Here is a 13603-nt window from a genome sequence, read left to right on the forward strand (position 1 = left end):
AAGTATAAATTAGAGAGTGTAACTTTTAAGCAAAAGGGTCAGAGGTGTTAACAATGTGTAGAACATGCAGGAAATCCTAATGTTAGTGTAAAAACGCACTTAACACAAGCTTATTATGTTATTTGAACAACGATTGCTCATGTGGAATTAACAGCCAATTATAGAATTCCGAAACGAGTTCAGTCGTTAGACCGGATATGCCATCATTTTCCCGTTATTAATAATCAATCGATGCATTTTTTTCCCGACAAAAATCGAACTTTCATTTCGATCTTTGGCAAGTAAAACGTTGGAAAGATTGATTATAGACAACGGGCGATAGTACTCAATGTAAAACTATACTTGTTTCTGAATTCCCAAGCTACAATGAAATTCACGTCTACGTTTCAAACTGGGCATCTAACGTCTATCAAATGCAAGTATGGAATCCAGGCACACATTGGGTTTATTAGGGTCTCCTGTCGACAAATTCCAAAGGTCAGTACTATTAGGAATCATAAGTCAAATTTATGAATCACAATTATGAATAACAATTACTGGCAGTTACGAATTCGGGACATTCTTGTTAAATCGAATCTGATATGATTTCTATTTTATATTTACGGTATTTTGTAATTCATTATATTACAACTATATGGATTTAGATGTTTTTGCGGAAACTATTGGTGTAATAGCTCGTTTACAGCTATTCGATTAAAACGACAGTTATATGATTCTTAGAAACAAAGGATCTTCGACTATTTCGTATAGGTTATTTTTTATTACTTTTTAATATAAATAAAATCATTAAGTTTTAACGATATCTGGTATGTAGGTAACCACATACGTCGAAGGTACATTTCTGCTCTTCTGGTCGTTTATTATTTATAGTTTATTTATATTAAAAGACAGAAAAATGAGCCATACGTATGAGTCGGAAACACACTGTTTCGAAGAGTCACCCACCTACTTAATGAATAAGAAACTACGATTAATGGTTATTATAAATAGCGAGCAGAGCGTGTATAGTATAAACGCGGGTACACCCGACCTGTGGAAGCCGGATACCGGCGTGTTGGTGTCGGGCAGGTACTCGGTGAGCAGCGCGAAGAAGCCGCCGTACTCGGGCATGGGCAGCGGGCGCGGCTGCGGCACGTCCGCGCGCGCGTCCAGCGGCGTCGCCGGCCCGCTGCCGCCCGCCGTCGACGACTCCCCGCACATGCCCGTCTGCAAACAATGCACATACGAATAATACATTGTAATCACTTTCACATTTTATTGTCACGAAAATTTTAAGTAGGTACACCTCTCGTTTCCCTGAGAAATTCGAAGCTGTGTTTCAGGAACCGGCGCTTTCTCATATTTTTGACGTAAACAGAAATGAAAAACAAAATACGGGTTTGTATAAAAGAGTGCGTATGTGTGGGTCTGTGTATATGAGAAGATGTGTATGGGCGTAGAAGAGAGTAAGTATACGTGCGTGCGTTTACTTATGAGAAAGAAATGTTTCCTTTCAAGAAGATTCTTAACACTATTCTATTTCAATATTACTACCACTTGGCAAGGTATTTTCGTTACAACGAAAACGCAGCCAAAGAAACTCTTTAAGACACGCCTTACGCTAATGCACCGTGGAAAGATGGAGCTATATCAGACCACACATTTATATTACTTGTCTTATAATACGCTTGTTTACGTAAGTAAAATGTATCTTTTATGATATTGTACCAAGTATTAAATGTTAAAAAATCTTACATAAATATATTATTAGTAGTATATGAATATGCGTTAAATAGATTACGTTCATAAAGAAAATTGATAAAATTATAGTGCCTACCGGAGTCGCATCTCCGTCCGAGGGCGGCGCGGGTTCTTCGTCGGCGGGCGGCGTGGCGGGCGGCGGCGCCGACGCGCGCTTGTCCTGCGCACGCGCACTCGGCGTCTCCACCGTCTTTGCACCGCTGTAAACAAGGAAATGAGATGTTTAATCATTAAATAATGCTGGGGACTTCGTCAGCATGAATTTCAAAATTCAAAAAAACAACTACAAAAAAATACAAGCAATTAGTATGACACTACAAAGTAAAAAAATATTTTAATAATTTTTTTTTAGTACATGAGTTTCTCCTACAGGTAAGGCTGGATGCAAGTCTGCATCATCAGCATTGAGAAGCTGAAGGTCAATTTTATTATTATATGTCTCTGCTCAGCGACCCTATTACATTCGAGTATACTTAAGCAATAAATGACTGACAGCTATAGTTTATGATGGAGGCACCTGTGCATCATCTGATCTAAGGAGTTTAAGATCAAATCTTCCATCATATCATGTCATCCTATATACTCAATGTCGGCTCCAAGCATAAACTTAGAATTTTTTCGTTACGCTAAATACCAACAAAGCATGAGAAAGACATATTTCAACCCATATAGACATTCTACTAGAGAGAAAGAGATGACAAGAAAAGTCATGGCAATTTCTCTTCGAATAAGCGGCCTTAAGCTCCCCTGACTACGGCGCGTTTTAATATTTTACCATAATTAATACTAGTATTAATATATTGCTGAATTTTTGTTGCAAGGGTGTCTTGGTCTATTTTCAAGTGTGGGGGCGTTCAAGTATTACGTAACGCAATTTGAGGGGGAGGGAGGGTCTTGTTAAGCGTTACGATGCGTTGCAGGGGGGGGAGGGGGTCTTTTTTACAACACGTTACGTAACATTGTTTTCTTTTTTTAAATAATAAATTAGGGAAATAAACTCCCAAATTGGCAACCATTTTCATTTATGTTTTACGGGGAATCCCTTAATTGATCATGTTCAGCCGAACAAGTCCTGAGTTAGACTAAGTATAGTACAGTATAACAGTATACAGTGCTTTGACTATACTGTGACTAACTTAGAATACCCAGGACCTAGTTCAGCTCATTGTATAGTCTGATCGTCATTTTTAATTTGTCCTCGCAAGTTGGCAAACCTTTTCGTTTATATTTCACGGGGTATCCCTAAATTGTATTGTACGTCATTCAACGTTGTTTTCGTTGTCAGTATTCCTTAGTGTTTATGCAGAAGCACATTGCTGAAGTCGGTGTTATTAAGGTGAGATTTGTAATGTTCTCGAAAGAGGGAGATTTGTATCATCAGCTGTTCTTGGCCTATAAAAGTTCTCATGCTGACTTGCCAGCACAACTGAGTCAAAAAATAAAGAAAAGTTTATAGTACATATAAATGATGTTATACGAGAGTTACAAGAGAAGGCCACAAAGTAGAAAGCAAAAATGCTTAGTCATTTTACGCAGGTAAGTTTACTGCTAAAATGTCATAATGCCATAAGTACCTATTATGATCCAAACCTTGATTTGGGTGTACTTTCGTTTACCCGTTATATGAACGTTAGAGAAAATCGTTCCAAACAAAAGTCGTAGACCGTAAACAAATACATATTTTGTTGTTCTATATGTTTTTTGCGTGGACCCAGTTGTTTTAGAGAAATATAAAAGCAAAAAAAAAAATAGTTTTGTGCAATTTGACCTTGAAAATATTATTTGCGGGTATTTTGAGTACGATATTCTTCATCTGCGGGTCAAAATCCATAGGTGTACCAAATTTCAGATCGATCCGTGGTATGGGCTAAACGGAAGTTTATCCCTTGATTTTTACTTTATCACAAAATAGGCAGGTGTTGCGGATTAAAATCTCTTGTTTTATGTAGTATTATAAAGTAAATATATAAGTAAAAGTATACCAAGGATAAAAACTATAACAAAACTTTTTGCCACTTTAGGGTAAAAATGGTCACTTGAGTGTTACGTAACGTTTAGAGAAGTTACCGAAAAACGTTACGGTGCGTTACAAGGGCGGGAGTGGGCGTCGAAAATCTTCAAAAATTGCGTTACGTGATACTTGAACGCTCCCTGTACCGTTACAAGGAAAAATAGTCCACGGAAGTATACGTTTCACAGGTAAATACGATTTTTCTATCCGAGGGTTTTAAGCAATATTTGGTAAAATTTCATATTTATTGGTTTCATACATAGTTGCTACAATTTTATATTCATTTATCTTGCTATAAATACATATATTTCGTAGATAGATGACAATTACCAAAATATATACGAGAATTAAATTATTTATTTACGCTAGGGCTTGACAAATTGATAAAGTCATATTATATTATCGATAATGTGTCGATAATATAATAAAAATCATTTCATGCAACACAAAAATAGTATAAACGTAACTCTAAAATAGTATTAAAGTAAACTTTGTTGACCAAAAAACTTGTTGAAAGTACCGCAGTGTAACACCCTTTCAAAAGAAAAAAAAAGAAAATTAAAATTGGTTCAAGAATACTCGAGTTATCGAAGTTTATAAGATTTTTAAGGAAAACTAGCGAAAACTTTCCAATTTGCATTTGCCGCAGTTCTGTTTGAGTCATCTCAATCAGTCGAGGCACCGTAAGGGTTTCCAACCGTAGAGTTTTTCTCCTTGTACATAAGCAGATAAAATTTTGTATTTTGCCTTTTGCCTCGTTTATGCATAAGCGCCGGCATGAATGTCCAAGTTTCGATTAAAGAAAGTACAAATCTCTGAAAAGTGTATTTATCGGATAAAAAAAGCTCGTCAGAATCAAACCATCTGTGAAATGTGTACCTATAGGTGAATGAAATACCTATTTGGCATCAAAAAATGTCAACTTTTTAGACTGGAGGCCTCATTCAAGACGAACACGATGTATTGAACTCATATCAGCGGCTCCATTGAATCATAGCGTTTATTCTATTTACGATTCTATTATTTACGAGTTTATTATGATACACACGGGCAGCCGGCCTAGCCTACCCTTTCCTAACTATAATAAAAATTGTACTTTTCTAACAATACAATAATAAGAACTAAAAAGATAACAAGTTTTAGATTAAATTTCATAATAATCCGTTCAGCATGTTTTTACATGTTCGAGTTACAATCATACAACAAAAGGATAAAAAAGAGTAAAAAACAAAATAATAATATCATACAAATCCACTAACAAACATCCAAACATTCCCATTTATTACTCGTATTATGAATTAATAGGGTAATAGAATTAATGTAGATTAATTCTAATTATTTTTAAGATTTCGCCCTGACATTTCTCTCTAAGATGGGTTTACTAAATGTTTTAATGCTTATCTATTTACGTTTTGGTGGACCCACTGGTGATCGGGAAGAACCCTGAGAGAAAAAGTGCAATCCTAAGCGCTGTTGTATTCAGGCTTACTATTGCCGTGAAGGCTATAGAATCGGAAACAGTTGTATTTAGAAAAAAATACAATAAATAATCCATCCATCTTTTTGAAATGCAAAGCACAAGAAACAATTACTTAGCGTAGACAGAGGTAACGCTGCTACAATAACAATAATAATATTGATTATATTGTTTTGTATAAATAATAATTGTAAAGAAAGAAAAGTAAAGACCACCTGGCTTCTACTTACAAGAAATACAGTCAGCTTTAACGAAGATATAATAATGATTATAAATATTTTTCGCTTTATCTCTTGAACCGTAATAGCTAGACAGCTCAAATTTTCACAATACGTGTGAGAGTTCGACTTGCACTTGGCCAACTATTAATATCGGTTTGTTTATTTAAAATTCTAACTTTAGGTTTAGGTGCCAAGTTTAACAGTGTAAACATCTACATACGATGGTTTATGGATTCCCCATCGGAGTATACATCGAGCTACACCGCGTAACTGCCTGTCATGTGTGTACGTTATAGAAATGTAGCCGATTTCTATAGCAAGATGTCGGGGTCAGCCATAATTGAATTGGTGGCTATTTACGGGCAGACTGGTCGCTGTCCTGAGATTGAATTATGTGTCAGGTGCACCTATAAAGTCGTTATCATAATTTTTAACTACATGTTACATACTCGTAACACAATTTTCAAATTGAATATTAATGCAAAGTAAGTGTAAATTACTCAAGTAATATAAAAAAATGTAATTAGCTAAATTTCCTTAGACAAAAAAAAGAAAACGCTGAAAATATTAAATGTTACCACTTTTTATTGGTTACATTGAAGGTTTAAAGATGTAAAACATTATTATTAGGCCCCTAAGCCTTAGTAAATTAAACTAAATGGTTTAATTATCTAAGACCTAAGCTCATCATGTATTACGTTGTAAAATTACGCCAATTAAATACCGCGCGCGCGACCGTCCAATTAAATATTGGTCTTTCAGTGTGAACAAATCTATGTAACAAAATATAATCGTTAAAAAGATTAACACATAGCTATTGTATTTGTTTCGTTTACCAGATGGATAAAATATTTGCAAGCGGATAATGGATTTGATTAGCATTACCAATAAAATACAAACAGAAATCGCAGCTGATCCGCCGGCGCTAATGCGACGCGGCGAGATCATTACACGACTCGGAGATTATACACCAACTGTTATCGCTGCATTATCTGTTGATTCAACACGGTTTGTTTACGCGCCTCCGGACCACCGCAACCCACTATTGTATTGTTGCGGGTCACTGCTTCTGTACTTAAAATGTGCATATAATATATAGTAAATGGTGACAGTCGGTTGAATTTTTTTACATTACAAAATACCGTGGAATTCGAAAAGGTACGAATTCGCTACTAACTACGAAATTGACTTTCCCACTTAATCCACCATAATCCATCTTGCTACTAACTTGTGCGTATTATCTGACTGCATTTCGACTTTTGCGATCCATCGTAACTTGTTAAGTAAAAATACTTTCCGTAGACACGTCAAAGCGACAATCAACTCGGTAGGCTACTTAGTCGATGACCCAGATTTGTTATAATGTAAAATATTGACGGCAATCGACATTTTAGTAGCGTCTATCAAACTACTCGTATAACTTGATAGTACCTGTGGCACAAATAAGCCGATTATGGTATTTTATTTTCAATTACATATTTTACGTGGGATCGCGAGATGATCAATATATAGTCTGCGGTGTGGTGAGGCGCTAAGAGAATTGTTTCCCACTATAAATATATTGGCGGTACATAGTCAATACATCTATGAAAATATTATGTATGTAAGAAAACACACTGATATGTTTGAAAAAAATAGTAACCACCATAAGTTTAATACCAGAAATAGAAATAAATAAGCAATACCTAGACATAGATTATGTAAGGTGGCTAGATCTTTCATGGGCAACTGTATTCGCTACTACAATAAAATACCCAACCACATTTTGTATCTCCCAGAAAAAAAGTTCAAACATGTCATTAAACAAACGCTATGTAAAAAAGCGTACAACAAACTAAGTGATTATTTGACTGACAAAACGGTTTGGTCTGAATTAGCTCCAGCTCCACATGTACCATTACGTTAAGTTGACATTGTAATTTTTTTTTTTAAAAGATGTGTGTAATGGAGTTTTTTTCGCCGCTTCTTCTCCATAACGAAACACCTTGTGAAGTGGTGTATTAACATTCAAAAAGTGCTCTGTAAAGAACTTATTTTGAATAAAAAAAAAATGATTTGATTTGATATGATGTTTAGTTGTGTTCTACGCCAGAGATTTTGGCGCCCGAAGCTTTCGGTTTCTCGCTTTCTACACTCACTGTCTCCGAAACTGTCGATGATTTTCAATTCTCATTAATAAAAATTGGATTGGTCCAAAAAATTTTGACATTTTAATAAAATGAATTTCGTTATTCAATCGCAATGTAAATCGCATGTAAAGACTAATAAACGTAATGTAATCGATTACCCGCCCTATTTAATAAATTATACTATCGAGTTCAATGATATTTTTTATGTCGGCGAGATCATACAATCGCGGCGACCTAGGCTCCAGCTGCGAGTCACGCGCGAGATTGACGCCACCCGCCCAGCGACGGCTAAAAAGGAAATGCATAATATCGAACGGACGACCGTGAACTGCTTTTCCGTTGCGATGCAACTATAGGTTATGATTTGTATTAAGTACGAAGAACTCGGAACTACATGGTAGGTTAGAGACGAATGACAAAATTATTCGCCACAATCTGTTCTACAATATACCATTTTTTTTTGTTTTTGAGGGGGAAACCTTCAAAAGGTACCCGACGATGTGAGAGCATTGCCGGGTTATGTGGAATAAACTATTACTGCACTAAAACCCCCCCTGTAGCCGTCCTCTGCGCTTGGCGGAGAACTCCGGGATGTCCGATGGAACACAACCGGAGTCCTCCGAGCGCGATGCTCCGGTCGGCTCTGCCCTGGGGGAGCAGTTTACGCTCCTCCGCACACCTGGTGTTTACGACGGCATGCGATCAAGCATGCCGCCGTCCTTCCCGGGGTTGCTTGCCGGACGGTTCGAGACGGCCCACTCTTGACACCGGTAACCCCAGAAGCCCCCTTTTAGTCGCCTCTTACGACAGGCAGGGGATACCGTAGACCTATTCTAGTCCAGAAACTACAGGAACATCGCGCCGAGGGGCGCTAACTGCGCTTTCGGCGCCTCCTTCTCCGCGCGGAATCGGTGCGCTCCCTGACCGCGCCGATCCCGCGCGATAGTAGGTTTCGGCGTTCTCTTTGGCGAGCATAACGCGGTCACAGAACGCGACCACGCTATCCCACGCTTCGTCAGAACGGACCATCGCTGCAACTACAGTCTCCGGGGAGAGGTCCGGCCCTATGTGCTGTACCAGGATCTGCCGCTCGGCCTGCCACGCTGGGCACTCCTCGAGCGTGTGCTGCGCAGAATCCTGGGCATTTCCACAATGGTGGCACTGCGCTGAGGCCTCCCTGCCTATTCTGTGCAGGTACTCACCGAAGCAGCCATTCTACAATATACTCTGTGCAGGTACTCACCGAAGCAGCCATTCTACAATATACTCTGTGCAGGTACTTACCGAAGCAGCCATTCTACAATATACTCTGTGCAGGTACTCACCGAAGCAGCCATTCTACAATATACTCTGTGCAGGTACTCACCGAAGCAGCCATTCTACAATATACTCTGTGCAGGTACTCACCGAAGCAGCCATTCTACAATATACTCTGTGCAGGTACTTACCGAAGCAGCCATTCTACAATATACTCTGTGCAGGTACTCACCGAAGCAGCCATTCTACAATATACTCTGTGCAGGTACTCACCGAAGCAGCCATTCTACAATATACTCTGTGCAGGTACTCACCGAAGCAGCCATTCTACAATATACTCTGTGCAGGTACTCACCGAAGCAGCCATTCTACAATATACTCTGTGCAGGTACTTACCGAAGCAGCCATTCTACAATATACTCTGTGCAGGTACTCACCGAAGCAGCCATTCTACAATATACTCTGTGCAGGTACTCACCGAAGCAGCCATTCTACAATATACTCTGTGCAGGTACTTACCGAAGCAGCCATTCTACAATATACTCTGTGCAGGTACTCACCGAAGCAGCCATTCTACAATATACTCTGTGCAGGTACTCACCGAAGCAGCCATTCTACAATATACCTACACACTTATTAAATGTTGTATTTTTGTATTTATGTACAGAGGCAAAGAGTAAAGTGAGCCATTCAATTAATTTATTCTAAAATGAATAAATTAATATATAAAGACAGTCAATACACAATTTATTATATTTACATACGAATAAAAAATACTGAATCATACAATTGTATAAAAATATGCCGAAAGTAAATAACTAACTATAATATTATAATAATTGGGTCTAATATGCAACCAACATAAAATATCGACTTCAAAATAGTAGAAGTAATGTAGTTTGTAAAGGAAAATATACAATAGAGATATTAAGTGTTTTTTTTTGTTTTGAGATAGATTTTTAAAAGTTCATCAATTGTTAGACATAGCGCGCACTACTGTTATACGCAAGCGGAATAAAAATAGCTAAAACGCAAAAACGCATACGAACACGCACTGCGGTTGGCTTTTGACTTAATTTTATTTCAGTACCATCATGAATTTCTAGCGAACAGCATGTGTTGTGGCGTTAGTTTTTCGCTCGACCATCGAGACCGAAACAAAAACCGAATGCGGTTAAACGGAATGCGTGCGCGACCATACTACATTACTATGGGACACAAAAAAATGCATTTGACAAGCCGCAATCGAAATGTAACAATTTACGTTTTATAAATCGGTCACTGAAAATGGGTTACATTTTTTTTTGCGGTTTCAGACGTTGAGGTTAAACGCGTGCACTTAATCGTAGGGCACGCTAAGCCTTATGTCGCATGAGAAAAATAAATTTAGTTGTCATTTAGATAAACCATACGAAGTAGGGTACCGATGCCTCCACCGTGACACCGTCGCTAATTGTATCGATGGTAATATTTAAACGGAAGCGGCCTGATGAACTGTGACTTGTTGCCATGAGGTAGGGCGGACTATAACTACACGCTGCTCGAGAGTTTGCTTGTTACTGTGGACTTCCAATAATACACTACTGACGTAGTGATGACTATTAATGATATATTGTTGTTTATGTGTTTATGAGGCATTGGAGGAGCATTTCTTTCTACCAGTAATGTATAATATGCTACCTACTACTACTTTTACACACATGAACTATGAATACAAAAATATGAGGTATCGATATACCTACACGCTTATAAAAAGCTTACATGGTCACTAAGGGTCGAAGAACGAAGTTTTGTAGCCATTAATGGAATATAACCCGCTCGCCGCAGGTCTCATGCTAGACGCTTTAGGTTAGATCCATGGCCAGGCAGATAGTGGAGTATTAAGAATTTAAATATCACGTGTGAATTTGGGTGTCTTAACCCGTCTTTACATAAGTTTTCATGTTAGTCGTAGTGTTAAAAGCGTTACATATAAATTTTCATCTTCTAACTGACTCGTGGCTACGAATTAAAATGAGTGTACAACAAAAATCGAACTCCAAGCTTGAATAGGTACAATTTCTAAAGTGATATACCTTTTTTTTTTTTTTTTTTTTTTTTTACGAGGGGGAAACCTTCAAAAGGTACCCGGTGCCGTGGGAGCGACACAGGGTTATGTGGGATTTTTACCGCACTAAAACCCCCCCGGTAGCCTTCCTCTACGTTGCCAAGAGGACTCCGGGATCTCCTCCCAGGTAAGCTCCAGGACTCGCCACACCGTCTGGTGTTTACGACGGTATGCGACCACACACACCGCCGTCCTACCCGGAGTTGCTTACCGGGCGGCTCGACCTCCCAATCTTGCCACCCGCAACCCCGGAAGCCCCCTTTTAGTCGTTAGTGATATACCTAATAATAATTTGCCAAAGGCGGCATTCTACCCCGACTGCCGGAGGGGAATAAAATGCAAAAATAGAATTTGTTGATGAACGCTTTCCTAGACTCGCTTATAGGGTTGCTTTATGACGGCGGCAACTAACGATAAAAATAAATTTTGCACAATTTCATATCTTAGTAGGAACTAACTCGCGTTTGAGACAATTAAAATAAATAAATGAGTCGAACTCGCACACGGAGGATTACGTACCACGAAATTTTCATATATTTATTTATTTTTGTATTTTATACACTACTGGAAAAAATTAAGGGATCAAAAAAAAAATCCAAATTTTTCGGTAGTTTTCAACAGGCCGTAACTTTGAGAGAAATGGTCGTACAGGAAATAAAAAAAAATGAAATTGTAGCTCCAAGTGTCTAGTTTTTGGATTAGAACTTCAAAATTTTGTAGCCTCCGCGGTTTCTGAGTAATCGTAGAAAAACCAGCAACAAAAAAATTTTCTAAATTTTTTTAGTTTTTTTTTGGTCTATGGGCGTGGAAAATTTTTTTTTAGCTTAACCACCATAAGGATCGGATACTTTTTTTCATTTAGCTTTAATTTCTTTTTTTAAACACCCTGATACGTCCACTCCTCGCTGAGATATCGGTCTTCAAATGGAAAAGGATCTTTTTGTCTTTGATTATATCGATATCTCAGCAACCAATGATCGTACAGAAAGTTAAAGATGGGTTTCAAGAACTTGAATAAATTCCCGTTAACGACTGTCCATTGTTTTTTCGGAGTTTTTTTTTCTTTTCTTTTTGAAAATTTAAGCACTTTCTGGAACAAAAATGTGGAGAAAGCTCGGAAAAACAATTTTTTTTTCTCATTTTTAAAAATTATGAGCTTTTCAGAGCAAAAAACATGATCCTTTAATTTTTTCAAAAATTCGATCAAGTGAAACAAAAAAACGGCTGGCTGGATTAATTTGATTCTTTGTAGGGTTTTTGTGGACATATTGAACTGTAAAAGGCACATTTAACATTAGTGGTTTCCTCAATATTTACGATCCAGCGCTTGATTTTCCAAAAAACCACCAAAAGCCCTTTTTTTGTTGCATTTTCAAATTCATGTGACAGAAAGAAAAAAAATTTTTTTCGAAAAAACAATGGACAGTCCTTAAGGGGAATTTATTCAAGTTCTTGAAACCCATCTTTAACTTTCTGTACGATCATTGGTTGCTGAGATATCGATAATCAAAGACAAAAAGATCCTTTTCCATTTGAAGACCGATATCTCAGCGAGGAGTAGACGTATCAGGGTGTTTAAAAAAAGAAATTAAAGCTAAATGAACAAAGTATCCGATTCTTATGGTGGTTAAGCTAAAAAATTTTTTTCCACGCCCGTAGACCAAAAAAAAAAACTAAAAAAATTTAGAAATTTTTTTTGTTGCTGGTTTTTCTACGATTACTCAGAAACCGCGGAGGCTACAAAATTTTGAAGTTCTAATCCAAAAACTAGACACTTGGAGCTACAATTTCCTTTTTTTTTATTTCCTGTACGACCATTTCTCTCAAAGTTACGGCCTGTTGAAAACTACCGAAAAATTTGGAATTTTTTTTTGATCCCTTAATTTTTTCCAGTACTATATTACGGCGGCGATATTATGGTGTCCAGCTATTACGATTCAAGAGATAGGACTCTGTGACAGACATATAGACGGACAGACAGCAGAGGCTTAGTAATAGGCCTTTGGGTACGGAACCCCAAAAACGACTTATTTATTAATATAATAAAATAGTTTTTCATTAATACAAACATATTGTATGATGCATGTGTACCCAGTGGCGGATTTAAAAAAAAATAAGGTCTAGGCTGTACAGTTTTTGCCGCCCCTGCTTCTACAATTGTCATGTCTTACATTTTTTTTAATCCAATAATTTCGTTGAAATTCCACATAAAATATTTTTTAGGTTTATTTTTGAGCTAATCAAAACTCAATCATGTATGAGCAGGGTAATGTGTGCTACTTACACAATAATGTACATTTGGTAAACATGAATAAATAATCTTTATTGCACTGACAAACAGTTTAACAGTTAAAATCAATCAACTCAGTTAAGTTATAAAAGTTTGTTACTTCGTTACAATACCTTTTTGCGTGATTTTTGTTGGCATAATCATCGATAATGTCGTGGTAAGTAATTTTGTCCATTAATTCCGACTCTACGCACAAAAGAGCTAAAGCATTTAATTTTACATGTATATTACCAAAGTAATATTTATTTAGTAGGAAATATACTCAACACACACCATAAATAATAAAAAGTAAAATATATTAAAAATCACTAAAAATATAACTACAGAAGAAAATATATGACAAGTTTGCTGTAAAAAGAGCAGCCAAATCC

General features: G+C 37.2%; 1 protein-coding gene across 1 annotated transcript in view; it reads right to left on the reverse strand.

Moving 5' to 3' along the window:
- The window catches only part of fry (microtubule binding protein furry), a 156029-nt gene that overhangs the window by 36706 nt on the left and 105720 nt on the right, over nt 1–13603 (reverse strand). Inside the window, exons 31-32 of the mRNA XM_073075401.1 lie at nt 1817–1940; nt 1031–1206 (exon numbers count right to left, since the gene is read on the reverse strand). Coding sequence (XP_072931502.1) covers nt 1031–1206; nt 1817–1940 — 300 coding nt within the window. The remainder of the gene's footprint in view (nt 1–1030; nt 1207–1816; nt 1941–13603) is intronic.

The sequence above is a fragment of the Epargyreus clarus genome, unplaced genomic scaffold, assembly GCF_041222505.1.
Source record: "Epargyreus clarus isolate Ecla_fem2 unplaced genomic scaffold, WU_Ecla_fem_2.2 ptg000007l, whole genome shotgun sequence".
NCBI lineage: Eukaryota > Metazoa > Arthropoda > Insecta > Lepidoptera > Hesperiidae > Epargyreus > Epargyreus clarus.